The sequence below is a fragment of the Haliotis asinina genome, chromosome 12 (assembly GCF_037392515.1).
Source record: "Haliotis asinina isolate JCU_RB_2024 chromosome 12, JCU_Hal_asi_v2, whole genome shotgun sequence".
NCBI lineage: Eukaryota > Metazoa > Mollusca > Gastropoda > Lepetellida > Haliotidae > Haliotis > Haliotis asinina.
Window position 1 is genome coordinate 13581537 of NC_090291.1, and position 27778 is coordinate 13609314.

Genomic DNA, 27778 nt, shown 5'->3' on the forward strand with positions numbered 1-27778 from the left:
GTCTATATGTCATCTTAATGTAATTTAATTCCTATTTAGGGGGTAAAATACATTAATTTTGAAAATTAGATGCAAGTTTACCTGAAGGATTACTAACTTGGCACAGTCAAAGAGGTAACAGGTAATCACCAGTTACTGCTTTTGAATGAACTCTAACAACCAACTCCGTCATCAAGAAGTCAGTCAACAGTGTCAAACTGAACACATAAACAATACAAAGCATAAACACATTCCATAATAATGTCATTTATTCGCATCAGCACTTTTACATGAATATAAAGAGCTTGAATGTACAGCTATGTACAGCTACAGAATGTTCAGGTACTTTACAACTAAATGCAATGTTGGTATCTGAAGACAAGTTCCACAATAATTCATCCATAATAAACATCTATACAAACAAGTGTAATATCAAAAAGCAAATTCAAATATCCCTTGAATTCAGTAACAGTTTCTATACAAGTAAATGCAGTTGGTATCTGGTCGAAACTCCAAGTATTAATTATTAACTCTGTACAGGGAAATAGTGCTGGGAGTACCATCACTGCTTTCCATTTATTTACATGTTACATTGTAACTGGTCCACATTCCTGTTGAATCTTTGAACAATCTCATGGTAGTTATGTGCACAGTCGAATGACCTTGTTGGTGACAATAAGGAAGTCTTCATCTTGTAGTTCTTTGAGAGCTTCATCAAACATGTCTCGTGTAATTGGCTGGAAGTAAATAATCAACATGATAAAATAATTCTTTGATGAGCAAAATTTCATTAAGCATTGAGGATCCATGCTACTATTACCAGAACTTCTCTTTGCATTTAACATATTCATTCAGCCCTTGTGTCTAGATATTAAACCAGCTGAGATGAAACAACAATTTCCTGAAGCTCTTCACCTGATAAGTAAATGGTGAAATTTCACAACTCGAAATGTTAACTTTAAATGTTATATTACCAATACTTATCCCATTTCAAGTGATTGCCATGGAAATGCTAAAAATATTTTATTCAGAATTCCAAAACTATCAAAAGGCACCAGACACCACTATACCAATGTATGGGTCAAGTTTGCTGAAGAAATAATGAACAGTTTTCGAGTTCTGCTCCGGAAAAGAAATATGTGCATGGATGGACAGGGTGCAAAACGCGATGCGGGGGATAAAAAAATGGCATTTGGCAGAAAGTTATCCTTTCACTGAATATGCTTCTTTTTCAGACATTGATGAATCTGTGATTACTACACTAAAACTGAACTTCATACTTGCAATGTTTACATATATTCAGGGATTGGGAAAGAGAACAATGACAATGGGCTATTTACAGAATTATTTGTTACTTTCTGAATTTAGAATGGGGCGTTGCCCTTGTGTCAAGTTTTCTTTTCCTAAAGCGTAGTATCAAAATATTTTGAAGCTAAAAGAATGCTTCAAACTCACAATGTCAGACTTGTCCCTGAAGTCTTCGTACAGCTTGCCATGTTTGAGACTGGGAACCTTCCCCTTGGACTGAATCAGTTTCTTCAGCACCTGTGCCACCTCTGCCTTGCGTTTTCGAGCAGCGCCGCTGATGCCTGTGGTGAGGATGGAGACATCGATCTTGCCGGTTGACGGGTCAACGGCAGCCTGCTTCAAGGCTTCCTTGTAGAGTCTGTGAAATAAACAGCACTTGTTACAGTATGTGATGTCTTGGCTGTACCAGAATTCTTGAATTGTATCAAAATCAGCAGGCTCCTATCACTCACAACAAAACAGATTAAAAATGAACTCAGACTGCTTGTTATAATTTGCCATAACCATAGTTCATTATCCAGTTTTCAACCAAAACAAACATGTAACACAAGCCATTTGGTATATCCATAGATTTGTTTTATGTGCTATCATTTCAATCGTAATTTGTTGTATTCACAAAATCACCTGTCAATTTATTTATTCATGGCATCCATAAAGATGTTAAAATGTTATTAATTGTTACCTGAGCAACAACATCTGAGTACGCTTCCATATCACAATTGTGGCATGTTATCTTTCTGAACTAGCATTGTGAAACTGTCGTTAGTCCAGATGAAAGCAAACTGCCACAGTCAAGACATGTTAATGTACACAAGATAACCCCCAAGCCAAGTTTACTCACATAAAAAGATGTCAGATCCTCTTCTTGCAGAATTATTAAAATAATTTGCGACAATGTGATTTTAACTTGAACAACCAACTGAAGTAGATCTTAACCTTTTTACGCAATACCTGCACTTCATGATTCCTCACCTGCGAGCTTCTTCCACATCGGCCACCTCCACGGTCTCAGACAGCCTCATTCTGGCATGAGCCTCAGCCAATCGGATGAGAGACTCCAGCTGTCGGGGGTAGGCGGACACCTGTCCCCTGCTGCTGCCAACCTTCCTCATCTCTACGTAGGCCTGGATGAAGGCCTGGCCGGCATCCTCGTCTATCCGGGGGTTGATGTAGCGCTTGGCGTAACCGATGTAGTCCTTCAGTATGGACATGTCCTGGAGACAGACAATCAAGTTCATTGAGTCTTTTTTAATGCTACTTTTTGTGTTTGGTGTGAGCTTGATGTGAATGAAAAGTTCCGAAACATCAAAGGTGGCACAACCACCTGATAAATTTCCAGTGTGGAAGACATGAAATCGTACTTGTACAGTCAGTTAACAAGTTGCACGAAACTGCTATGGAGACTAAGTTAAATATATTGGGCATCTGTGCTCCCTTCTCCCCATGTTTTTCATACCAGGTGTTCATCCTGAGAATCTTCTGGGCTTTTGAAGTAAAGAGATACAAGATGGTTGGCCAGTCGTCTGTCATACAGCTCATCTTGAGGGTCCAGGATCAAAAAGATCAGATCAAATCTGAAAAGGAAAAGAGCCTCTTTGAGTGACATGTGACAAATGATTTCAGACATCAAAATGGGTGTACTGGAGACACTATTCTGTCCTAGAATCTCCACAGCTACGTGACCAGTCCAGATTTCCGACTTAACCTGCCAGTTCCTCCCTTGTTTGTGATGGATAACCTGTACATCAGGTTTGGTAATAGCTCACCTGTACAGCATTGTAGATGATAGCACATATGTACAGCCATTGTTTGCCATAGCTCACCTCTACTGTACAGCATGGCAGATGATAGTTCAACTGTAAAACAGATTGGAAGAGTTCACCTGTACAGCCACCGTTAGCAATAGCTCACCTCTACTGTACAGCATGGCAGATGATAGGTCAACTGTACAACAGAGATTGTAATAGCTCACCTGTACAGCCATCATTTGTGAAAGCTCACCTTTACTGTACAGCATGACAGATGATAGGTCAACTGTACAACAGAGATTGTAATAGCTCACCTGGACAGCAGGGTATGTGGCAGCAAGATGTTCTCAGTGATGGTGCGGTTCTTGTTCCACTGGGAGTCGACAGGATTGGCTGCGGCCAGAATGGATGTCCTTGCGTTCAGCGAACAGATAATGCCAGCCTTAGCGATGGACAATGTCTGTTGTTCCTGTTGAGAGAAAGTGACACTGCAAAAACATGACCTAATCTAAGTCTAGGTCTAGGTAGGTCAGTTGAAGATGAAATTCAAGTCCACAAGTCGTCAAATATACTGAAAACATAACACGGGCTATTGTCAAAACACTACTATAACAAATACTAGAGAAGCTTGGATCAAACACTGTCCATATTGTCAACACAATTTTTAGTAACTTGCTCAACAGTTGCAAGTTTCAAAATGGACTACGTACCATAACTTCATGAAGAATAGAACGAGTGCTGTCGTTCATCTTGTCAAACTCATCAATACAACACACACCATTGTCACTCAACACGAGGGCACCACTGGAAAAAATAACGTAACAGTTAATCACTATTAGCCCAAATGTCAAAGGATTTATCTGCACCGTCACTATCCATTGCAGGGACAACCAAAGAAACTTAGAATGTTTTTCTCATATTTATTTGTCATTATTTCAAAAAGATTCAAGATGGGGTCATCAAGTACTTATTTTTATGCAACTGCATTAGTAAACAGAGAAAACAAGCGTGTGAACTCACGTTTGAAGAACCAACTGTCTTGTCTCTGGGTCCTTTGTGACGTAAGCCGTGAGACCAACAGCACTTGACCCCTTGCCAGAGGTGTACTGACCTCGAGGTACCAGGTTGTGAACATACTGTAGGAGCTGGGACTTGCTAGTACCAGGGTCGCCACAGAGCAAGATGTTGATCTCAGACCTGAAACACAAACGGAAGTCAAACATAAATTACAAAATAACATCACTTAAGTTCTTTTGAAAATTAAAGTGTTTTTTGTAACAATAAACCCAACCCCTTACCCAAAACACTGCAGAAATATACAACAGTTGAGACTGCAAGAACTGTAGCCATATTTGCAATTGCAAAATGGCCAGTGACGTGTGACAAGTAAACGCATTAACCTCTAGGCCACAAACAACCAAATTTAATTCATTTAAATATTTCAGCACACACATGAAGAATTCCACGGGATGATACTAAAGGCTTAAAGATTTCACTCAGTGCACTGAACATTTCTGTGAAGCATGCATTACCTGAACTTCCCCCTGCCTGAGTTCGTGAAATCCTTCCGACATCCACCGAACAGCTGCAGCAGTATGCCTTTCTTGATGTCTTCATTTTCATAGATACTGGGAGCTGGGGTCAGAAGTCATCATTAGTCGAGGGCGGTTCATATATAAAACAAGGATCCAAATCTGATAATATATTTAAGTGTCTTTCTCAAGAGAACGAAAATAGAATCAACGATTACAGAGTGGGATTCAAACCCATAAAAGTATGAGAATCTGTACTTTCTTAGAAAGTGTAATCCCAAATATAACATAGGTTGTAAGTAAAGGAATCTGTCACAGATTTTATCAAATTTTGATTGGACAATCTTCTGTATCAGTAAGTTATCATTTCGATCTCTTAAATGATGTCATAGACATTCAAGTAAATGTTTATGAAAGTCAGTATCATGGACAAGGGGCAACAACTCCATGTTTATTAGTCAAGGAATTTATGCCTCCCTTTCAGTGACACATTTAATCCTTAAAAACCAATGTGAGCAATGTTTCATAGCAATATTTTAAGTAATTGTCAAAGTGTCATGTCTTTTCCCAAACATGCGTGTGTATTTGAGCAACTATTTCCTTTATGTTTGAAGAAAATTTTCACAGGAATATGGATAATCCATCGAACAGAAACATATGAGCTAAACTGAAATACATGTCCCCTCTACAAACCGATCATGTAAATGTAACATAACCCTTGGTTTACGAATTCGGACCAATACTAGGTGCTTTCCATGTACAAAAAATTTACTGACCATTGAGTGGGCCCTAGAAATATCATAACTTGCAAAGTTTATGTTGTACCTATGGCTCTGGCCAGTCTCTCGTATACATCGGACTTCTTCGACAGCTCCTTGATGAGTTCAATTCTCTCTTCTGGGAATCGGGCTTCATTGCTGGAATATGGAAGGAGATTATGTGAATGAATTCTGACACCTCGTCGCAACAGTATAAATCTGTGAACAAAATTAATGTGATCAGGATATACAATATAAAATAAACCAGACGTACCTACTTTAGGACACCAAGGACCAAGACAACATTTCTTTATATGATCAGTTGTACTCCTTTGATGGGCCATTAAAATATAGGGTTGATGACGAAAAATGACAATTTTTTATGGATGTACAACTTCTTTTATTGAGTTAAAGGCAATGTTTCGACACAGATTCTAATGTCGTTAATCACTTGCTTGACAACAACGCAAGAACTTATGTCGAAACATCACCTCTCATAGTACAAAAGAAGTTTTATATCCATAAAAATTGTCAGCATTCCATTTCAATTGGACGGAGATCATTTTGAATAGAATTGTAACTAATCTCCTCACTCCCTCCTTTGAGTGAGTGAGTTAATGTTTAACGTCACATCGGCAATATCTCAGCCATATCGTGACGAGAACATTTAAATTAAATATATGCATATGGAAAAATCTGTCAACGGAGGACAGTAAAACAACTAGCATATCACAGTTTTAAGTAAAACTAGTATGGAAAGTTAAAACTAATAGCACTATTTAGACAATACATAATAAAAACAGACTATAGATCGCCAACAACTGAAGGTAGATCACCACACTAGGGACCATGGGGACTTACAGTACCTTTGCTACCTGCATGGACCCTAGTTGGATTTACATCATCCCCTCAGCTGCTGGCGATTGTACGAAAGGTTAGCCAAAATTAAAACAACATGAATACTACAATTAAAAACCTGGCAGACTTAAATTTACTGTGAATGTTTGTGGACTTACGTACCCTCTCAGGAGGACAATAATTTTACAATACTTCAACCCCCTTTGAGGGTACAGCCACCAACAATTCAAGTTACTAATTCAAACTACCAATCATTAAGATACATCTATTTACAGAAACATACTATTCAAAATTCACCCAAAAAATCAATTTCTTTTAAAAAACCTATAATAAAATGAGAATTAACGTTGGTAAAAAGATCCTTCATTGTTTTAACTGTAAAATATTTATCCCTTGTGATGGAGAATTCAACACAGTCAAGCAGAATATGCTTGACCGTGACTCTCTCATCACAAGGGATGCAAAATCGAGGATCCTCACCTTTCAACAGGTATGCATGAGTATATCTAGTGTGGCCAATACGACATCGTCGTAGTATGACCTCTTCAAATCTGGATTGACAACCCAAGTGGGTATAACCAATGTAAGGTTTTATCTCATGTAATTTATTTATACCCACTTGGGTGTCCCACTTCTTTTGCATCAGATCACGGATATAAGATCTAATGGTGGCTTTGTAATCACTGTAGGGAATAAGAAGCGGTGTCACAGATTTGTTGAGTGCTGCCTTGGCAGCAAGATCGGCCATTGTGTTCCCTGAAATGCCTACATGGCTGGGTAACCAACAGAAGACGATGTCGTATTGGCCAGTAGCAAGATTATTATACAATTCAATAATGTCAATTAAAAGTGGATGTTTACATGATAAATTTTTAATCGCCTGGAGACAAGAAAGAGAGTCTGAATAGATTATATATTGTTTACGTTTAGGGTGTCTTTGAATATATTTGAGAGCTGTTAATATGGCGTTAGCTTCAGCTGTAAAAATAGAACTACTAACTGGTAATCGAGAAGATATTGTTCTGGATCCAATGACAGTGGCACAAGCCACAGCGCCACCATCCTTGGACCCATCTGTAAATAAGGATTTATAATTGCTATATTTATGTTTTAATTGATTATATTTTTGCTTATATTGTAATTCATTAGTCTCTGATTTTTTAAATGTGGTCAATGTTAGGTCTACTTGAGGCCTGACCAACTGCCAGGGAGGAGAAGAAAGAAGACGGGAGGGAGCTATGTTTTCCAGCTCAATCCCAGCAGCAGAAAGAAAAGGTGTAATTCTATGTCCCAGAGGCGGGACAAGAGAAGACTTTTTGTTGTATAAATCCTCATAAAGGGGATTGAAAACACAGTTATATGCAGGGTTAGAATGATTAGAGTATAATTTAGTAATGTATTGTAAAGCTAACTTTATACGGCGCTGCTCAAGAGAAGGTTCATCAGCCTCAACATAGAGACTGTCAATAGGTGAAGTTCTAAAAGATCCAAGACAAAGTCTCAGACCTTGATGATGGACAGGATCAAGAAGTTTAAGATTGCTTTTGCAGGCTCCCCCGTAAACGATTGAGCCATAATCAAGTTTAGAACGAACTAGTGATCGATAGAGATGGAGAAGGGTAGCTTGATCCCCTCCCCATTTTGAATTTGAAACAACTTTCAACAAGTCAAGTGCTTTCAGGCATTTAGTTTTAAGTGATTTAATATGTGGTAGAAAAGTTAAATGTGAATCAAAGATTAGACCCAAGAACTTGGCTTCCTTCACAACTTTAATGGGCGTCCCATCTAGAGACAGTTCAGGATCTTTATGGGGTTTATATCTACGACAAAAATGTATGCAGTTAGTTTTCGATTTAGAAAATTTGAAGCCGTTTTCAAGACACCATTTATTTATTTTGTTTAAACAAAGCTGCAGTTGCCGTTCAATGGTATGCATATTTTTCCCACGACAAGAAATATTAAAATCATCCACAAATAACGATCCATCAATTGAATCGTTTAAAACTTTTGATAAACTATTTATCTTGATGCTAAAAAGTGTGACAGACAGAATACTGCCTTGTGGAACACCCTGATCCTGATTGTAATGATCAGACAGGGTAGAACCCACTCGAACTTGAAACTGTCTGTTATTTAAAAAGTTGGCAATAAATTGAGGCAAACGACCTCGCAAGCCGAAGTCATGTAAATCTCTTAAAATACCATATTTCCAGGTTGTGTCATATGCCTTCTCAAGATCAAAAAAGATAGACACAGCATGTTGATTATTAATCAGTGCATTTTTAACAAATGATTCCAGTCGCACTAAGTGATCGACAGTACTTCTGTTTTTACGGAAACCACACTGTATATCAGTTATAAGGTAATTTGTTTCCAAGTACCAAACAAGTCGATTATTTATCATGCGTTCCATGGTCTTGCAAACACAGCTAGTTAACGAAATCGGACGATAATTGGATGGATCGGTATGATCACGTCCAGATTTAGGTATGGGTACTACTATGGCGTCACGCCATGATGAAGGAAAGTTACCCGATGTCCAAATATCATCAAAAATATTTAGGAGAGTTTCTAGGCAGGATTCTGGTAAGTGCTTCAGGAGTTGATAATGTATGTTATCAGCTCCTGTAGCAGTATCATGAGCTTGATCAAGAGCAGTATGGAGTTCATGAATAGAAAAAGTTTCATTATAATCTTCCCCATTATCAGAATTGAAATTAATAGTTTTCTTTTCTTGTTGTTTTTGATACTGCTGGAATTTAGGTAAATAATTAGAAGAGGAAGAGTGTTTAGCAAGGGTTTCACCCAGTTTATTTGCGATATCTGATTTATCGGTAAGTACTTGATCTCCATGTTTAAGATGATTGACAGTAGATTTAGTACCTTTACCTTTAATTTTCTGGACCATATTCCATACCTTGGACATGGGTGTCCGATAATTTATTTTAGATACATAATTTTGCCAAGATTGGCGTTTGTTCTGTTTAAAAGTACGCCGTGCTTTAGCATTTAAAATTTTAAATTTATTCAAATTATGCACCATAGGATGGCGACGGAAATAATGTTCTGCTTTTTTCCTTGCCTTCCTAGCTTGTTTGCATTCATCGTTGAACCATGGTTTTCTTATGTGTGGAACTGCAGAGGACTTTGGTATACACTCATCAGCTATGGAGTTCAATTCATCAGAAAAACATTTAATAGCATCAGGAACGTCAGTAAAACGTTCAGGTTTAAGCTTTTCAGCACACAGTGTTTCATATAAAGTCCAGTTAGCCTCTTTAAAATTCCGTCTTGATGATGGAGGAACATCGGATGGAGTTACAGCTTTTAATATAGTAGGAAAATGGTCACTTCCACAGAGGTCATCATGGACTGACCATTCGAATTCATTAAGTAGTTCTGAATTTGTGAGTGACAGGTCAAGAGCAGAATAGGTCCCTGTCCCAGGGTGTAAATACGTATTGGAGCCATCATTATAAATACATAAATCGTTGTCAGAACAGAAGTCCTCCAACAACTTACCTTTAGCGTTTATATTTACACTACCCCAGAGAGGGTTGTGCCCATTTAAATCTCCCATTATAATACAGGGCTTCGGGAGTTGGTCATAGAGAGCATGCAGATCAGTTTTGGCAAACGTCGAAGACGGCGAAATATACAGCGAGCATAGCGTAAACGCTACATGTAAAGTAATTCTCACAGCAACAGCCTGCATATTAGTATTAAGTGATACAGGGCTTTGAATAACGTTTTGTCTGACTAGAACGGATGACCCGCCAGTGGCTCTATCACCCGGAGGTGAAAAAGAATGATATGCATTAAAATGGCGAAGGTCAAATGCATCTGTTTGTTTTAAATATGTCTCTTGGAGACATAACGCTGAAGGTGTGAAATCTTGGACTAATAGCTGTAATTCATGTAAATTAGTCCTCAAACCTCTGCAGTTCCATTGTACAATATTGTTGGAATAAACTATCTTTTGGGGGGATTTTTTGGGGATCTACCCCGCACTCTTTTGGAGGGCGACAAGCTATGTGCCCTAGAATGGACGTTTTCAGAAACGTCCATATCTTCAAGAGACCCATATTTATTAAACAATTGAATTTTATTTTGTGACCCCTTAGGAGCTCTGCCACTTTGTTGCTTTGAAGCATCAGACTTAGGTTTGGGTTTAGTTTTAACAATTTGTTGTCTATCAGCTGTTGAATGAGACTCAGAGCGTGACTGTGAAGATGACTTATGATCAGAGGACTTTGATGTAGTAGGAAGTGATTCCTCAGTCTGGGATGATATAGCAGGGTATAAAACCTGTGGGGAGTCGGAACTGACCCAAGTCAAGGTAGTTTGGCATCCTGTGGATGATTTTGTTATTTTAGAGTTGGATTCAGATGATGATTTTGCTACTGTAGCATAACTTTCTAGAAGGTCAGATCTCTTCACCAGTTTCTTTGCCTCAGAAAAAGAGATATTTTGGGTGAACTTTATTTTGTTAATCGCCATTTGCTCTTTCCATATTGGACACTGTTTTGACGAAGATGAATGGTCGCCAGAGCAGTTAGTGCATTTTTTAAAGTCACTGTCACAATCTTCTGTTGTGTGTGTCTTCTCACCACAGTGAGCACACACAACAGACAATGTGCAGGTAGATACACCGTGTCCATATTTCTGACATTTAAAACACCTGAGCGGGTTGGGGATGTAGGTTTCAACTTGGATATTGCAGTAACCCGCCTTTACTGATTTGGGAGCATTTGGCAATGAAAAAGAAAACAGATAGGTATTTGTTTGGATTGTTTCATTGTTTTTTCGGGTGGAAAAGCGCTTCACATACAGCACACCTTGATCCTTCATTTCGCATGCTATATCAAGCTCGGACATGTCAGCAAACAACCGATCACGATCTGACGATACCTTTACTTGTGTTCAAGGTCTTGTGAGCAGAGACCGTGACCGGAATGCCCACAAAAGATTCAATGTTCATCAGATTGGTTGTCTGCTGTTTCTTGCCACACTCTATTAGTAATGCACCCGAACGCAAGCGTCTAATGTTCTTGACATCCCCAGCAATACCTTGAATGCCCTTAGATACTGCGAAAGGGTTCAACTTCAATGGTGTCTTGTCCGGAGTCTCAATAACGAGGAAACGTGGCCAATACTCAATCGATAGAGACGGTCTATGAGAAGTATCAACGGGATCAATTTCAAGTGGATGTTTGGTTTTTTTGGGGGGTATTTCATAAGCCATGATAGGTGTCATATGATTCATCATCCGAGCTCCCCACCCACCATGGAGTATCACAAGGACAATGCTAAAGCAAGCGGGCCTCCAGCTTGCAGCACCAAGGATACCCGGATGATATACTCCAGCAGAAGAATTAAGAGATTAATAATTCTACCAGATTGGCCCATGAGCCACCGCCTTCTGGCATAGGACTCTAGGCAAATTACAGAACAACATACTTCAAATTCAAAATGTTTTAGATTATATAGTCAAGTCCAAATTTACAACGATTCCAAATGATATATGTGCATTGATAAAAATAATAATGCCCCATGCACAGGGCTTGGCATGACCAGCCGATTGGTCGAACCGGGCCTATTCGACCACCCGTCTAGGCGAAGTCAGGGCCGAAGTGGTGTATTGAGCAACAGGAACACGGTTGCAAGCTCCTATTGCTCTCAACCACCAGGATCCCCTCCTCCGCCGACACAGGGCTGCAACCCACGGCAAACGGGTTGGTGGACCAAATATCCTCCCGGGTCCACTACGGGGATGTCGGCGAGCTCTTGGCGTTACCCAGCACCCACCACGAGGAGGTGGCTCGCCACGGGTGCCCTGATTGAAAAACATGATCAAATGGTATTAGATGGTATTCTTTTATTGAGTTAAAGGCAATGTTTCGACACAGATTCTAATGTCGTTAATCACTTGCTTGACAACAACGCAAGAACTTATGTCGAAACATCACCTCTCATAGTACAAAAGAAGTTTTATATCCATAAAAATTGTCAGCATTCCATTTCAATTGGACGGAGATCATTTTGAATAGAATTGTAACTAATCTCCTCACTCCCTCCTTTGAGAGCCATATCTCTGTTCATTGACAGTAAAGGATGATGTTCCCATTTTGGAAGGATTTTACAAATACTTTCCTGTGTCTCACTTCACACAACCAACTGCCAACGACAGCACTGGATATTTTTCAATACAAATGTTAAACCAAGATTAATGGATTATCTTACCCTTCATCGTCATCCACTTCCCGCAGCCGCTTCTGATCCACCTTCCGGAAGTGGACAACATCGATGTGAGTCTTGTACACAGACTTAACATTCCTCATCTTGGGGTTGACCCTCAGGGGTGTGGCTCTATAGATACCAGTGACGGTCACCCTGTCACCAGGCTGGACGCGGTCCACCAAATCGTTGTGGGCATACATGATTATTGTGTGGGGAGTCTGCCCAGGCGGCATGTCCTCTGTAAACACAAAAACATTCAATTTCAAGACTCGCCATTAAGGAAAAGAGAAACGTTGAACTGAACACTTGGAAACATAATATCATATACTTATACATCAGCGGAAAATATTTGCCACCCCTAACATTAAACATGCCCATCTACATGCCTTCATCACTGGACTGTCTGGTCCAGTCTCATGTATTCACAGGCTGCGGTTGTACAGATGCATTACTGCTGTATGAAATGTTCAACTGCAACCAAACTAGAAGTACTTGAAAAGGTAATCAACCTTTAAGTTTCAAACATACTTTCATACTCTTGGTTTAAATTTAAATTTACCCAGTTGTACTATTCTAAATGTAGTAAAATAGGCTCTAGAGATATTTTCAGCCTAATTTAAACACTGTTAAATACCAATAATATTATAAGATCACGTCAGCCTGTAAATAATTATGGTTTTTTTTCACAACAGAAATCATGAAGCAATCGTTTTCATTTTTTGTTTTACATGAAGAAGAACTACACAATCTTTCACTGCCACCATCTACTCTTAAGAAACATTCACTGCAAGACACTGATACTGCGACCTGTCACAATTTCTGCCTAGGAATCCCTTTTCAGGTTATCAACTGTTAAAAATTTTTACCTGGAGATTCCTGGAGCTTGATCATCTGTTTGTCGCTGAATTGAGAGCGGTTGTGTACCAGGGTAAAGGAGTGGTTGGTGTTACAGTTGGCACAGAGAGTCGGCTCGGAGATACGGCCACGGTCAATCTCCACAGACTTGGTGCTGGAACACACATGACATCGGAAGAACGCTTCCCTCATTTCCGGGATCAGAGACGACAGTCGGATCACCATTCCTCCAATTGTCAGCAACTTGTCAATATCTAAACCAAACAACAATCACATACACACAATACTTAACATACAAACGTAAAGATTTCGGATTTACCAAACCATAAATATTATCAGATAAAAACCTCAACCTACACAAACTAGCCTTTTCGGAACATCTCAGCTCATTTAACACTGCAATCAGCTGCAATCGAGGTAAATATGATTTACATAACAACAAATTATCAATCTGCAATCTGGTCCAAACAATCCTGCTATCTATGACCCATGCCTTTGGAGTACAAGTGCATACAATCATAAAACCGAATTTGTGGCTAGGTGAAATTTCACTATTAGGACAAGCAGAAATTGGGACATTTTCGTTTTGTTCCCATATAACACCAGTCCCCTCATCACAACCATTTCAAACATTACCCAGTACAAACCAAACAGATGTATGTTCTTAATTGTAACCTACCTTCTGGATTAAGTGATCTCATGTTTTTCGTCTTGTCTGAATTAAATGGTCGGACTTGGATTGTATGGTTAAGGACAGCATCTGGGTATTTTTCAAAGAACATTTCGTTGACGGCCATATCAAATGTGGGAATGACTTCCTGGGGGTAGTTGACCAGTTGACGGTATATCTCGGCATCAAACTCCTGCAAGTGCTTGCTGTTGATGTTCAGGAATGGCTCTCCGATTGCATTGATCTGCAATTGATGTGATCAACTGAAAGTTTCAGATCAAACAATCCTGAAAAGACTTTGTTCTGCATTTGTCTCAGTGTGAAATACTGAGCTGTATTACAGGGCCAGTAAATAATCAAATCGGGAGTGTGAGCTAGTTTATTTTTACGCCACTAAAGTAAAATATATTCCAGCAATATCATGGCAGGGGACACCAGAAATGAGCTTCACCCATTGTGTCCATGTGGGGAACTGAACCCAGGTCTTTTACATGAAGAGCAACCACCGTAACTAGAAGGCTACCCCACCATCAAATCAAATATGGACCAGGCAAACCAGAGACTGATATTATGAGCACCAATCCTTGATGCCAGGTTATACCATTTCAGTTAAGGCAACGTTGACATCAGTCACTAGGACAGTGTAAACCATTTCTTTCTAAGATGCAAGAGGGCCACTGTTAATCTAAGATTAACTTTGCTGTTTAATGCTGCACTCAACAATATCACAGATTTACGAGGGAGGCCTGTAAATAATAGTCAACCAGACAGTCCAGTGATTGACATAATGAGAATTGATCCACACAATTGGGATACAATAACGTGCATCAAACTTGACAAGAGAACCTGACCAGTTCTGTGTCATGCAACATGCAATGAATAGTGTTTTCAAAATCCATATCATGTAATGTCTTTACAAGCCCAAATCTATGGTAAGAAATTAGAACTATCAATTCTTAGAATTTTAATTTTCACTGGTTGTTGAGCAGTCGCTATCGTTTGTACCTCGGCCAATCTCTGCAGATAATAAGGTTCGTTAATATCCATCCCTGCAAACTGCTCATCGTCGGCGACGTCATGGTCGATGTATTTAGTGATGAAACGTTTGAACTTGTCCTTGCACTGTTCAATGTCCACATCAGTTCCCCAAATTACCAACTGCGGTCCGCTGTTCGAGTCTGTTCCAAGCTCGCTGGTCACACGTGTGGGCTCCTACAAAACATGGAATGGGTTACTAAATGTGGACAATTGGTTTCAAGGTTTCAGTTTGTTATTCAACACCACAGTAAGCAATATTCTAGCTATATTATGCAGCCTGTATGTTATTGAAACTGGACCAAACAATCCAAGAATTAAAATAAGCATTCATTGATTCATGTCTATGGATATGATGGCACAACCAAACCTGACCGTATTTTGTCACTAACTGCACCCTGCATTGGCTGACTGCTTAGTGACATGCAACCTTGGCAGTAAGTGACTTGAAAAAGAGGAAATTCGGCCTTGAGGCACTTAACAACCAGTCTACCCTAGGGCCCTTCATGAGTTACAAACAAAAACATTAAAACATCCACATAATGTCATGTATATGTCCTGGATCTTCAATAAATGGCATCATGGTCCGGAAACCAAATTACTGTCCACCATTGTGAAGAAAAGATTTCCAATTATGGCTCAAATAATTTCTTGGTGTTCAGTGAAGCATTACTTACAGATGGTTCTGACCCTCCGATGGCCACCTGTTTCATTTTCTTGCTGCTTCGTATGTCTGATCGGTGCCTGACTGGGGTCTGACCAAGCCCGGGTGTGCGGGGCGTGCCAATACCACCACGGGAACTGGGGGTGCCGTAGTTAAGAGGAGAGCTTAAATCTATCTCGCTTGTAGGAACTGAAAATACAACAGAACAGTGTTACATTTGAATAATATAATGATGTCAACAAATAAACTATTCATGTAGGATGAAAAAGCTAGACTGTTGGAAAATCAGGGCACAACAGACACTATCAGACAAGTGAAAGCGTTGAATCACGATCCATATCGTCCCTCGGGAAACTTGTATCAAGAAGATAATTCAAGACACCACCAGACTTTTTATATGGCAGTATATATATCTATAATATATTTGAGGCAATCGTCAGTAGCAACAGACAGCTGAAGCACTCGAAAACAGTAAGTTTTGCAACTGCCATATTGTAATATGATAGGACTAGATATTTGTATAGCGCTGATATCCAGTTAGTTCAACTGCTCAAAGGCACTTTGTTTTTTCCCCTCGATCATTGGATGTCCATTACAACGGCACTATTATTTTCAATCTCAACTTCCTGGGGATCATACAACTCCTGCAGTCTACCACGTGCACTGAGCTAACGTGGTTTTTCCATGCTTACGAGGTACCCATTCACAGCTGGGTGGACTGGGACACATAGTCACAGTACTTTGTCCATGTTTACTGCACGTTTCTGTACCCGAAACTAGGTGTTGGCATGTATCCATGTGGCCACCAACAGATTCGTGGGCTCTTTTAAGTGCACAGGGTTGTATACTGTACACTAGAGGTTGCTACAGCACTGAAGGAGTTTCCACACAAAGTTGACTCCAAGGTTTTTTTACACCCGGTCACAGGTGGGCTCGATGTACTGTGTGTAATTCGGGTTACATGCCCTTGGTTGTCAAACACAAGACAATCTTCATTCTTTCTCATGTTTTGAGGATGTTGCAGGCTGGCTCTACCTATGACCCAGGAATGAACTGATGGATCAACCTTCTTATTTCCACACATTTAACATAACAAGCTATTGACTTACTGCCATTCTTTGGACTTGAGAACAGGCTCTCATCTCCTGCCTGCCCTGAGGGGGGTGAGGATGGCATGGGTGCGAGGTCGCTGCCAGGGGAGGCATCAATTCGGCGCCGACGGGATGGAGGGGATGAACCCTCTCCAGTCTTCTTAGCAGACTTCTTGGCACTGCCTCGTGTGGAAGAGGCTGTATCATAACAAGGATTTATTGTCATATTGATAATATATCATCGTGCCTTTACAAGGATTTATCTTCACAATATGTCATTGTGCCTTTACAAGGTTTTACCTTTATAATATATCGTGCCTTTACAGCGATTTATCTTACAATATATCATTGTGCCTTTTACAAGGATTTATCTTCACAATATATCATTGTGCCTTTTACAACAATTTATCTTCACAATATGTCATTGTGCCTTTTACAAGGATCTATCTTCATAATATATCATTGAGCCTTTACAAGGACTTATCTTCACAATATATCATTGTGCCTTTACAATGATTTATCTTCACAACTTAACGTTGTGCCTTTACCAGGATTTATCTTCATAATTATCATTGTGCCTTTACAACAATTTATCTTCACAATATGTCATTGTGCCTTTTACAAGGATCTATCTTCATAATATATCATTGAGCCTTTACAAGGATTTACCTTCATAATAAATCTAAGTGGCTTAGCAAGTAACCTGAGAGAACAATTTTGTACAAGAATTTAGTTTTTTATTAAAAAAGTCCTCAGATCCAGAGGCATTTCAACACTGCATTGAATTAAATAATGCATGAAATATAACAACAAGCAGAACTTGAACAATATCACTGTTGAAATCATTCATATGAATTGTGAAATGTTCAGTTCAAATCTTGAGATTCAAACTAACATTTCCCACAGATTTTAAGTCAAATACAAGCTACCAAAAAGGAGAGTTAAATCTCTGCAAAGCTACATAAATGATCATCTGCTACAGGATGGTTTCTGAGGGATTCACAGAAGATTAGAGCAGTGAATCTTGATTTCTGAAATTAGCAGATCAACAGGTTTTAGAAAACTGTTGTAACTTACGTGTACTTGCCCCAGATCGTGTACTTCTACGAGATGCTAAAAAGAAAGACACTTTGAATCAATTCTTAGGTGTGAATAAAAGACATAATATTTACGAGTATCAGGAGATAACTCCACAAAGTAGGGCCAGAAAGACTTCCACCCATATCCCAACTTACATTTCATTCTTGTCAAATCATATCAACTGAAAATATATATCCCTCATCTAATAAGGACAAGTCTTAACATGCTTTTTTTATTTGTTTCTTAACATACTGAAAGACACATCCAACATTTTACCATAAAAAATGCCACTTAAAGAAACTTAATCGTTACATTTAAGGGGGATGCCAATGGAAGTCTTACCATACATTTTCTATGGACAACATATACACACTGTGTTCTCAACTGTTTGGTATGCAGAGGTGACATAAAACCTATCTCAAATACAGTGGAACACCTACGCGTTCTCTGTCCTGCATCTTCACTCTCAGTGGGGCTGCCAGGCTCAGAGCTCCGACCTCGCTTGCTACGTCGACGTGGTGTTGTAGGGGATGACATGTTTTTTCTTCACTCTGAAATAATATTTCCATCAGAACCTGCATTATTGTAAAACAGTACTCTGAAAGAATAAAATCACTCCAAAGAATGATACCTCTTGTCATCAATACATGTAATGATGTAGCAAGTACTGCTCGCAATTTGGACAAAACGCATCAAAGTGTTATCGAGGAACAAAAAAAATAGAAATGGTAAGAGTTCCTCCCATTCTCCATCGCAAATAATTGGTGTCTTGCACTTTATCGGATGCACTAGTCCTGAGGATCTTTAAGAGGGGTGGGGTGCCCAAAGGCTAAGGAAAACTGCAATCTAGCCCAAATAATATGTATGAATTGATATTAGAATTATTAACAAAACCTAATGCAAGAACTACTAGAGGACTTGCAAATACAATTAAAAACCCCCACATTAAGTAAAAAAGATATGGTTGAACCACTTAGTGTTATCTGCTAATCTGCGGAAGAAAGAACTTGGGGGAATGAAGAAACTCTTTCCAAAATCAAAACAAAAACAAAACTACCCCAAGTAGTGTCCAACTAGTATTTCTATTACTCTGACATTGGGGAAAGATCCATGTGATAACCGTGTGATAATATGTTCGTGATCATCAATCCCATGGAGTCCCAATGTATGCTTGCAACATTTCAATTTATCACGGTGCATGACTTGCACATGGAGAATTTGTGTTTTTCGAGTTGGTCAAATATATCTAAAATCCTAATTAATCGCGTGAATGATTTAATGATCTAAATTGTTCCTACTTACATCAATAAACGATGAGAGTAATGGTAAAAACAGCTTCAAAATGAATATTTACTATTATCGAAGATGGCTCTTACGTTTAGATTGCCTCCTTGTACAAACATCAATGAGTCACGACGGGGCAGTATGTTTAAAAAAAACACTCTGATTTTTCAGAAAAGACCCTAATCAGTGATATTTTGATACCGATCGGCCTATGAAAACAAAACAATCAATGAGAGCACCAATAAAATTGGATTTACTCCACTCTTTACATCAAAACCTAGCCACGCTCAATGGCTGACACGAAACAAATTCTAGATTTTGAGGAAAATATTTCAGCCCCTACAACAAGTAAGAGCGTTGACATGCACGATCGACGACTTCCACATGCAATATTATCTTCAATTAAGAAAGTGAAGACATGCAATGAAACTGATTAATGATCAAATTCAAGAAATCCTGTTTTCACTCACTCTGCAAATCGTACTGCCTCTCCTCCACGACACACTTTCCCGCGGAATACACACAAAGCTGTCACGTGGTATATTTCGCGGGAAATGGATTCCATGTGAAACACGAGTTGTTATTCTATTCCGAAATGAGAATAACAATTTATGTGACTAAATTTGAGTTGACGGTCGACACGCAATCGCTAAGCATGTTTTTTTTTTATCACCATAATAATTGAAGTACTTATGACACCAATTCTGACAGTTACTAAACACAATTGCCGATATGGCGATTTTCATGCTTTTTAGATATCTGTTTAACAAATTCGAAATTAACAGATAATTGATATGTTGAAATTGAATTTGTGATATCAAGAATTTACGGTAACAAGGCTTCTAGTCAACGATACTTTAACTGTCACGGCTATTATGCAGGATATTTAATGGTGAATTCTTTTGCGCTTGTTTTCAAGACATTTTACGACTCACCACAGACCAAAAATAACTGCCCGTGCCAATAAAAGAGGTTCTTTAGCATAACAAATCAAAGACAACCAAGAGGCCAGTTCATGTGAAAACTGAAAGCGTGATTTACTAATTCTACAAATTCGTAAAACTTTCAAGATTAACACCCACCATATCTGAATGCAATTAAATAAACGTTTGACACCAGTAATTAAACATTACTTTAAAATAAATTACAGATATAGCATATATAAATATCTAGCTTATGTTGTTACTAATTATTTTCTGATATTAAATGTAATTTGTGATGTTATTGCCAAAATCAACAGGGAATAAACAGTGAAACGGCGATTCATTCACAATCCAAATGAAATGAATCTTTTCGTATTTTTCTCCTGAAACAACAAAACCCGAATTAATTCCTGAATCTCGCCCATTTTTTACTCAAAATACACACTCGCTCTCCTCTGAAGATAAGAACAGATCTTCCATGTTATTGCGGTACAAATATGATTCGTGATTCACTTGTAAATTCCCCATTTACTTTTACTGAAAACCCAATTGAAGAAGTGAAGTAGGAAACCGAACATCGCAAATCTTATTTACAAATCGGTATTGTTAACCATTTATTATCATTAGGTGCATTATTTATGGTATATTTATACAACTGCACTAAAACAATGTCGCAAAATCTAAACCGCTTTACGATATGGACTCACTTTCGGCACACGCACATGTGTACATGTGTTTACATCTGAAAGAGTCAGTCACACGTGGAAAACAATGACCCGCCAGACATCGAGAGATTAACATGCGGTGTAAATGCAGATTTCCAAGAGGTCCTTTCTAGATAAGAAGTATATCCACCGGTTTAAACATGGCGTCTTGCTGTAGATTCACATACCGTTGTTTACGGTTTAGAGGGTCGAGTTCATTGTTTAAATTACACAATCAAACTATTCTCTTGGGCAGAACATTTTCTAGTGGTGATGATCATGACACTTCTGAACCAAGGATACCAAGAAGATTTTTGAAGAAGTTGGAAAAACTAAATACCAAAGAAACAAAGTATGAAATATCCTTCTCAGAAAAACGCACACCAAATTCATCCCATGTGATTCACGATGAGAAGCACACTCCAGAGCGAGTGGCCAAACTTGTCCGAGAATCAGTGACTCTGACAAGTGATACACTTCCAGAATTTCCATCTGACATCAAGGGCTATCATTACAAAAAGAGACTACAAAGTAATAAAGCCTACAGACCAGCCACTGATCCATCATTGACATCAATTGTTCTTTTTCAAGGTCAAGGAAGTCAGTTTGTAGGCATGGGGAAGGACTTACTACCATACCCTGGCGTGAAAGAACTATTTGATAAAGCCAGTACCATTCTAGGCTATGATCTTCTGAAGATATGTTTGAAAGGACCCTTTGAGGAGTTAAGAAAAACTGTCTACTGCCAACCAGCGATATTGGTTACGTCTCTGGCAGCGCTGATAAAGTTAAGGGAGCTTCATCCAGAGGTAATATCTACAGGGCACTGAGGTATCATATCAGATTATATTTGAATGTAATGACCATTTATTTTTAATTAGTGGTTCATGGTATTATAGTATTGGTCTTTCATAACTCCAAATGTAGGGCTGTTGGTCTTTGTGAATACATGATGCCACTTAGAAGGTGGTCAGTTGTAGCATATGGTATATAAAGAATTACCCTCTATAAGTAAAGTACAGATTGTAGTATTTTTGTAAGGTTTTGTCCCTACCGGGATTCGAACGCACACTCAGAGCCTGGCACCCATTCTCGACATCTCCGGGTTATACGTTCTGATAACTCCACTATACCCCACATGCATCTACAATTCTATTGCCTCCCTTTGCTGGCTCCGCATTCTCACAGTGGCTAATCAGCTAAGCCTTCGTTACAGCTGAGCTTGCCAGTGTCAACAAAGATGACAGTTGCAACTACAAAGGTTTGTTCGCAGTGTGACTCAGATTTTGAGGATATCATGCAGAAAAACTGACAGGTCCGAAACTTGAAAAAATACATGCACAAACTCCTTCTACCTCTTTCAGAGTACCTCTGCATCATTTATACTGCCAAGTTTAATCGGTTGGATAATTTAAAAAGCAAAAGTGAGTTGTGATTGGTTCGCTCAACTTCCCAGCATAGACAGCTTATTGGGTAAAAAGCCAGCCAAGGGAGGTAATCACTTCGTAGATGCATCCAGGGTATAGTGGAGATTTATCAGAACATATACCTTGAAGGTTATCAAGGATGCCTGACTCCAGGATGAATCTGAACCAAGAAAAGTGAGACAATCCAAACTTTACTGAGAAAGTGTTATCCAAAATATAACCTGTTTTACTCTGACTCTGTACCTATGACCAAGTGGAAAGAACATGCGTCATGAGAATGGAGGATCATGGTTCCATCCCAGCCAAAAATTAAAAAAAAAAAAAATGGTACTTGTAACCCTGGCTAGCTTTCAGGTGTAAGGGGTAGAGCAAGGACTAATTGCCTCCGAGTTAGATTACTGTGTGGCTGTTTGAATGGTTTGCTGTTTTACGCCACACTCAGTAATATTCCAGCTATATGGGGGTGATCTGTAAATAACTGAGACTGTGGTGTGACAAGCATAGGTTACTGAAGACCCAATTCTAACCCAGATTGGGATCACTTGGTCAGGCTCCCTGGTTTGGTTGACACATGTCTTTGGTTCCCAGTTGCGCAGATCAATGCTAATGCTGTTGATCACTGGATTGTCTGGCCCAGACTCGAATATTTACAGACCTCCTCCATATAGATGGAATATTGCTGAGTGCAGCGTAAAACTCAGCTCACACACTCATTCTAACCCAGATCTTCATGGGGGTATAGATTACACTGTCAGTGGGGTATCCAACTGCAGTTTGGTATCTCAGTGGTTTGGCGCTATAAAGCTTTCATTTGTTTGGACCAGTACATGCAGCACACTGCCACCATGTAGATGAAAAATTGTTGTGTGGTGTTTAACAACAAACAAACCACCCTCCTCACAAAATATGCCGCACATGCAAACAGGCATACATACACACACACACGCACGCACCCACGCACACACATGCACACCCATACATGCATGACTTGAGCAATCATCTTGAATGCAATGTTAGTTCCCATTTCAACTTGCCTCACTCATTCATAGGTTTCACTTGTGCGACTTCACTTGAAAGTGGCATAAAACTCCCACTCATTCACTCATTCTCTTGTAACAGGTGGATGACAAATGTGTTGGCACAGCAGGATTCAGTGTTGGGGAGCTGTCGGCTCTAGTCTTTGCTGAGGTGCTTACATTCGAAGATGGTAAATAGCTGTGTATAAGGAAGAGTAACTAGTTAACTGAGTCGGATATAAGTCTCTTAAGCAAATATTTTCTGTAACTGTCATTTGATAATAAGATAATAAGATCTCCATGATAGTCATGGAGATATATTTGATGTTTCTCACTAAGATCATGAATGTGCTGGCGATATGAGGTTTTGTTTTCAGATTCTTTTGTCCCATGAAATTCTTGCTTTACATGCTTCAGTTTCGTTTTGAAAACAGATTTGGTTAAATCAGTAATACATTATTACAATCTTCAACTGTTCTTAAATGGCACATTTTGCAGATTGAATTCTGATATTTTTCTGAAATTCAGCTTCAGACTTGGTGAAATCAAGTGAACATTGAACAACATTTTTTGCCCAAGGCATAAAAATTTAGGAGTCATGTCACACTGCTGTCATAGACATGTTTATGGGAGTCAAATAAACAGGTTTTCGGCATCAGTGCCTAAAAATTGAGGAGTCGTCATGACTCCTTATGTCATGAGAGGGAGTCATGGACTTGTTTTTAGGAGTCAATGACGGAAGTATTCTGCATAATGGCAAGCACTGAAACAAAATCGTAAATAGAGTTATGACAAGCAGAAGGTTTAGCTTAAACATTTAGACTGCAGTCCTGCCCCACAATGAAGCGTATCTGACGTGTGTGGTGTCACCCAATGCAAGTGAGTTTGTCTATAAATTGGCACTGTCCACCCAGTAGTGATTGGGTACCTGGAGGGACAAGAAGGTCATGTTTCACTTAATGTGGGTGAACAGGGGTTATAATATTTGTTACACAATGTTTTGAAAGGGTGAGGCAGAACCGAAGAAAATACAAACTTTACAAGGGTCTTACAGTTCTGTACTCCCCTTCAAATCACTGTGTGATGAATTTATTACCCTTAAGATCTTTTAATTTAGGTTATCATTAAAGAAAAACATTGAACCTTCAGCAGAATGAGACACAAAATGTTTTGATATTGCTTGAACAGTCACAAAGGGGGATAACTCAGGGTGGCTTAGTTTATGATAAAAATGATTGTATTTGAAGTGAAATACAGAAAGGTTATATTTTGGGGATATTTTTATTGACACAATCAAATAAGAAATTACAGCAAAAGCTTTGCTGCTCTGCTTATTTTCATACGTCAGCTCTAAAATTTCGAAGCGATCATCTGTTTATGGTCAAGGTCGTTTAGTGTGTCACTTGACAGATATGACAGGGTGTATGGTTTTGTATGCTTTGGCTATTGACCAATCAGAATTCGACAAATTCATCTTAAGGCTAATAATATCAATTATGTTGTTGAATGTGCTAAGAGCTTACCTATGCAGCATGGAGCTCAGTGCCATTTACATGGCCTTATTGCATGTTGAACCCATAGTCTTAAAATATCACAAAGAGGGAAAGTTTGCTGCTCATTGCTGTTTTTTCAGCTGTAGAACTAGTGAAAGTACGTGCGGAAGCCATGCAGAGAGCATCAGAGGAGACACCAAGTGGTATGATGACAGTGTTCTGTGGCCATGACACGAAGCTGAACTTTGCCCTCCATGCTGCGAAGGAGTACTGCCGAGTGAAGCTTCATATGCCAAATCCCGTCTGCTGCATCGCCAACTATCTATTCCCAGAATGTAAAGTCGTTGCAGGAAATATGGAGGTGAGTATACCTGTATGTAATTTCATTAAATGATTATCTTCATTGTAATTACCCATTATTGATGGTATATAAGTTAGAGAAAACACTTCTCCTCGGTTTTGGTAGACAATGTAAAACCATCGGGATCAGGAAAATCCCTCCCCTTCCAGGTTTACATTGTCTACCAAAACCTCGGAGGCATGTCTTGTCCTATACTTCCAGGCTCGTGGTGAACTGTTGACTTTTCGTATGTCTTATAGATTTCTCTTCAGATTTCTTTTCTTTGATAACACTTACATTTTCATTTTGGGATTCTTGTTTTTCTTCACTTCCAGGCACTTGACTTCTTGGAAAAGAATCACCGAGATTTCCGCATCCGCCGTCTAAAATGGCTCCCTGTGAGTGGAGCCTTTCACACCAGCCTCATGGACTCAGCCAAGGCTCCATTCCGGGACAAGCTCAAGCAGTTGGAGCTTAAGAAACCATGTGTTCCTGTCTACAACAATGTCAATGCCAGCCGATACAAGAATGCTAGGAATGTTGTTGACTTGTTGCCCAAACAAATGTGCAGCCCTGTCAAATGGGAACAGACAATGCATGTGTTGTATTCTCGTGATCAGGGGAAAGCCTTTCCTAAGACCTTCGAAATTGGCCCGGGAGGTCAGTTAGGGGTGCTGCTGAATAAGGTAAATCATAAAGCTGGACTGCATCTTTTTCGAGTGGATGTGTAGGACTAATGATTTTGCAAACTCTGTTACTGGTATATTATGTTAAATGTTTGTTTCTTTGATTCTCATCTCAGCTGTATTGAAGTTATATGACAGCAGTCTATGAATAATCAAGTGTGGCCAGACAATCCAGTGACTGACATTATGAACATTGATCTTAGCAGTTGTGATACAATGATATTCATTTAACAAGTCAGCTGACCGACCTGCTAATATTCTTACATCAAGCATTGGTTGCCAAAGACCAGTTTTAACTTGAATCTGTGCACAGTTTATGGATAAAACTATATTGAAATAAGGTGACATTAAGGAGATATTGATAGTTTTAGTGAGTGAGTGAGTGAGTTTAGTTTACACCAAACTCAGCAATATTCCAGCTATATGGCAGCGGTCTGTAAATAATCAAGTCTGGATCAGATAGTCCAGTGATCAATAGCATAAGCATCGATCTGCACAATTGGGAATTGATGACATGTCAGCATACCTGATAGTTTTAATGTTTTGATGTTTTAAAGAATCTGAGGTGGACCAAATATGATGGTTAATTTTGTTGTTGGTTAGGATAATCCAATGTGTGATCAAATTTAAGTATGTCGTGGATCTGTTCACTGCCCTAAACTATGGTGATGTACCTTTATCACTCTAGAATGAACTATTGAAATCAATATTGTGTTGATATCGTTGATTGGAAGTTTCAGTGATCATGTACACCCACTATATATCTTCACTAATACTGAGACTACTTGTTCTGTATGCGAGAGTAATAATGACCTATGTGTGCATTGTACTTGGGGCTATGAATGAACAGGGCCAATTGGTTCGATGTTTAAGATGTAGCACGTGGTTAATTTTATGCTGCACTTAGCAATGTTCCAGCTACGTGGTGACTATCAGTAAATAATCGAGTCTGGACCAGACAGTCAACAGCATAAGCATCAATCTCCCAAATGGGAACTGATGACGTGTGTCAACCAGGTCAGCAAGCATGATCACCCGATCCCGTTAGTCGCCCCTTACTACAAGCAGAGCCGCCTTTCGCTGCTAGCATGTTGATGTTTGTGTTGTCTTTGTGCATCTTCACCATCATAAATATAAATTTCTGTCACAGAAATGTATTACATTATTATTATTACATTTGTTTTTTTATTTTTATTATTTATATCCAGAATTAAAAAGTAGGTGATATATATTGATATAATGATAAATGATGAAAACGTTATTAGCAGAAGCATTGTCAGACAACTTAATGTTGTTATAATGGGTTTTGATAATTGATGTTTAATGCAGAGCTCAGCTCCAATGCAGCCCGTAATGTACTGTTATCATTGACTGATATCATGAGCATTAAATTGTGCAGTAGGGATAGCATACAATTATCGATTTCTAGTGAGGTTGATCCAATGATTTATCTACCTTGGAAGTGATAAGACAAAAGTACTGACACTGTCATAATCTTCATGGTGTCGTGTCGTCTGCCATTTTGATACAGATAGGACATAAATCTAAACCAACAGTCACAGGGATGAAGTGATGCCTATCGCTTCTTTATCTGGCATGATGCAGACAGCGCAGAGTTCCCAGCTGGAAGAGCCCAAATCTATTTTTAGCCATGGGAGGGGCTTGGATTGTTATAACAACCTCCCAGGACAGTGAGGTTGACATCGGTTAGTGTTAATGCTGTCATGTGACCAACTGGGCCAATCAAAAAGGCAGAAATATACCCGTGATATAATAACACACATAAGTGAAGCGAGGGAAACTGACCACCTCATCCTGATAACATCCTCTTTATATGATGTTGCCTATAAAGTAGTTCTGTGTTGTTTTTCAGTGTTTCAATAGCAGGATTCATACTGAACGACTTTGAACCAGTGGGGTAGTCCAGTGGTTAAAGTGTTCACTCATTGTGCCAAAGATCCAGGTTCAATTCCCAACATGGGTACAAAATGTGAAGCCACTTCCATGTGCCCCTAGCCATGATATTGCAGAATATTGCAAAAGGACATACTCACTACTTTTATGAAACTGTGGAATGTTGCTCATGG

At 39.1% G+C, this 27778-nt stretch overlaps 2 protein-coding genes across 3 annotated transcripts in view; one reads left to right on the forward strand and one right to left on the reverse strand.

The window, feature by feature from the left end:
- Positions 1–230: 230 nt before the first annotated feature.
- Positions 231–27778, reverse strand: part of LOC137259047 (DNA replication licensing factor mcm4-A-like) — a 305374-nt gene continuing 277826 nt past the window's right edge. Inside the window, exons 1-18 of one of the 2 annotated variants that reach the window (XM_067796755.1) lie at positions 19573–19589; positions 18259–18367; positions 17816–17851; positions 16757–16936; positions 15661–15836; positions 14954–15160; positions 13958–14192; positions 13290–13532; positions 12427–12661; positions 5393–5484; positions 4568–4670; positions 4056–4232; positions 3746–3839; positions 3350–3504; positions 2744–2861; positions 2260–2501; positions 1435–1645; positions 231–716 (exon numbers count right to left, since the gene is read on the reverse strand). In XM_067796755.1, coding sequence (XP_067652856.1) covers positions 621–716; positions 1435–1645; positions 2260–2501; positions 2744–2861; positions 3350–3504; positions 3746–3839; positions 4056–4232; positions 4568–4670; positions 5393–5484; positions 12427–12661; positions 13290–13532; positions 13958–14192; positions 14954–15160; positions 15661–15836; positions 16757–16936; positions 17816–17851; positions 18259–18355 — 2697 coding nt within the window. In that variant the 5' untranslated portion in view covers positions 18356–18367; positions 19573–19589 and the 3' untranslated portion in view covers positions 231–620. Of the gene's footprint in view, positions 717–1434; positions 1646–2259; positions 2502–2743; positions 2862–3349; positions 3505–3745; positions 3840–4055; positions 4233–4567; positions 4671–5392; positions 5485–12426; positions 12662–13289; positions 13533–13957; positions 14193–14953; positions 15161–15660; positions 15837–16756; positions 16937–17815; positions 17852–18258; positions 18370–19572; positions 19590–27778 lie in introns of those variants that run through there. The other variant, XM_067796756.1, reaches the window with a different exon arrangement.
- LOC137257878 (probable malonyl-CoA-acyl carrier protein transacylase, mitochondrial) lies at positions 20718–26398 on the forward strand. Its single transcript, XM_067795368.1, has 4 exons — positions 20718–21538; positions 23276–23363; positions 24806–25026; positions 25341–26398. Exons 1-4 carry the CDS (start codon positions 20891–20893, stop codon positions 25734–25736), a joined length of 1353 nt encoding a protein of 450 aa, XP_067651469.1. The 5' UTR covers positions 20718–20890; the 3' UTR covers positions 25737–26398.

Coding starts and splice junctions, on each gene's coding strand:
- LOC137257878 (XM_067795368.1), top strand. CDS start 20,891: ATGGCGTCTTGCTGTAGATTCACATACCGTTGTTTACGGTTTAGAGGG. Junction 21,539..23,275: donor TAAGGGAGCTTCATCCAGAG/GTAATATCTACA, acceptor CTCTTGTAACAG/GTGGATGACAAATGTGTTGG. Junction 23,364..24,805: donor GGTGCTTACATTCGAAGATG/GTAAATAGCTGT, acceptor CTGTTTTTTCAG/CTGTAGAACTAGTGAAAGTA.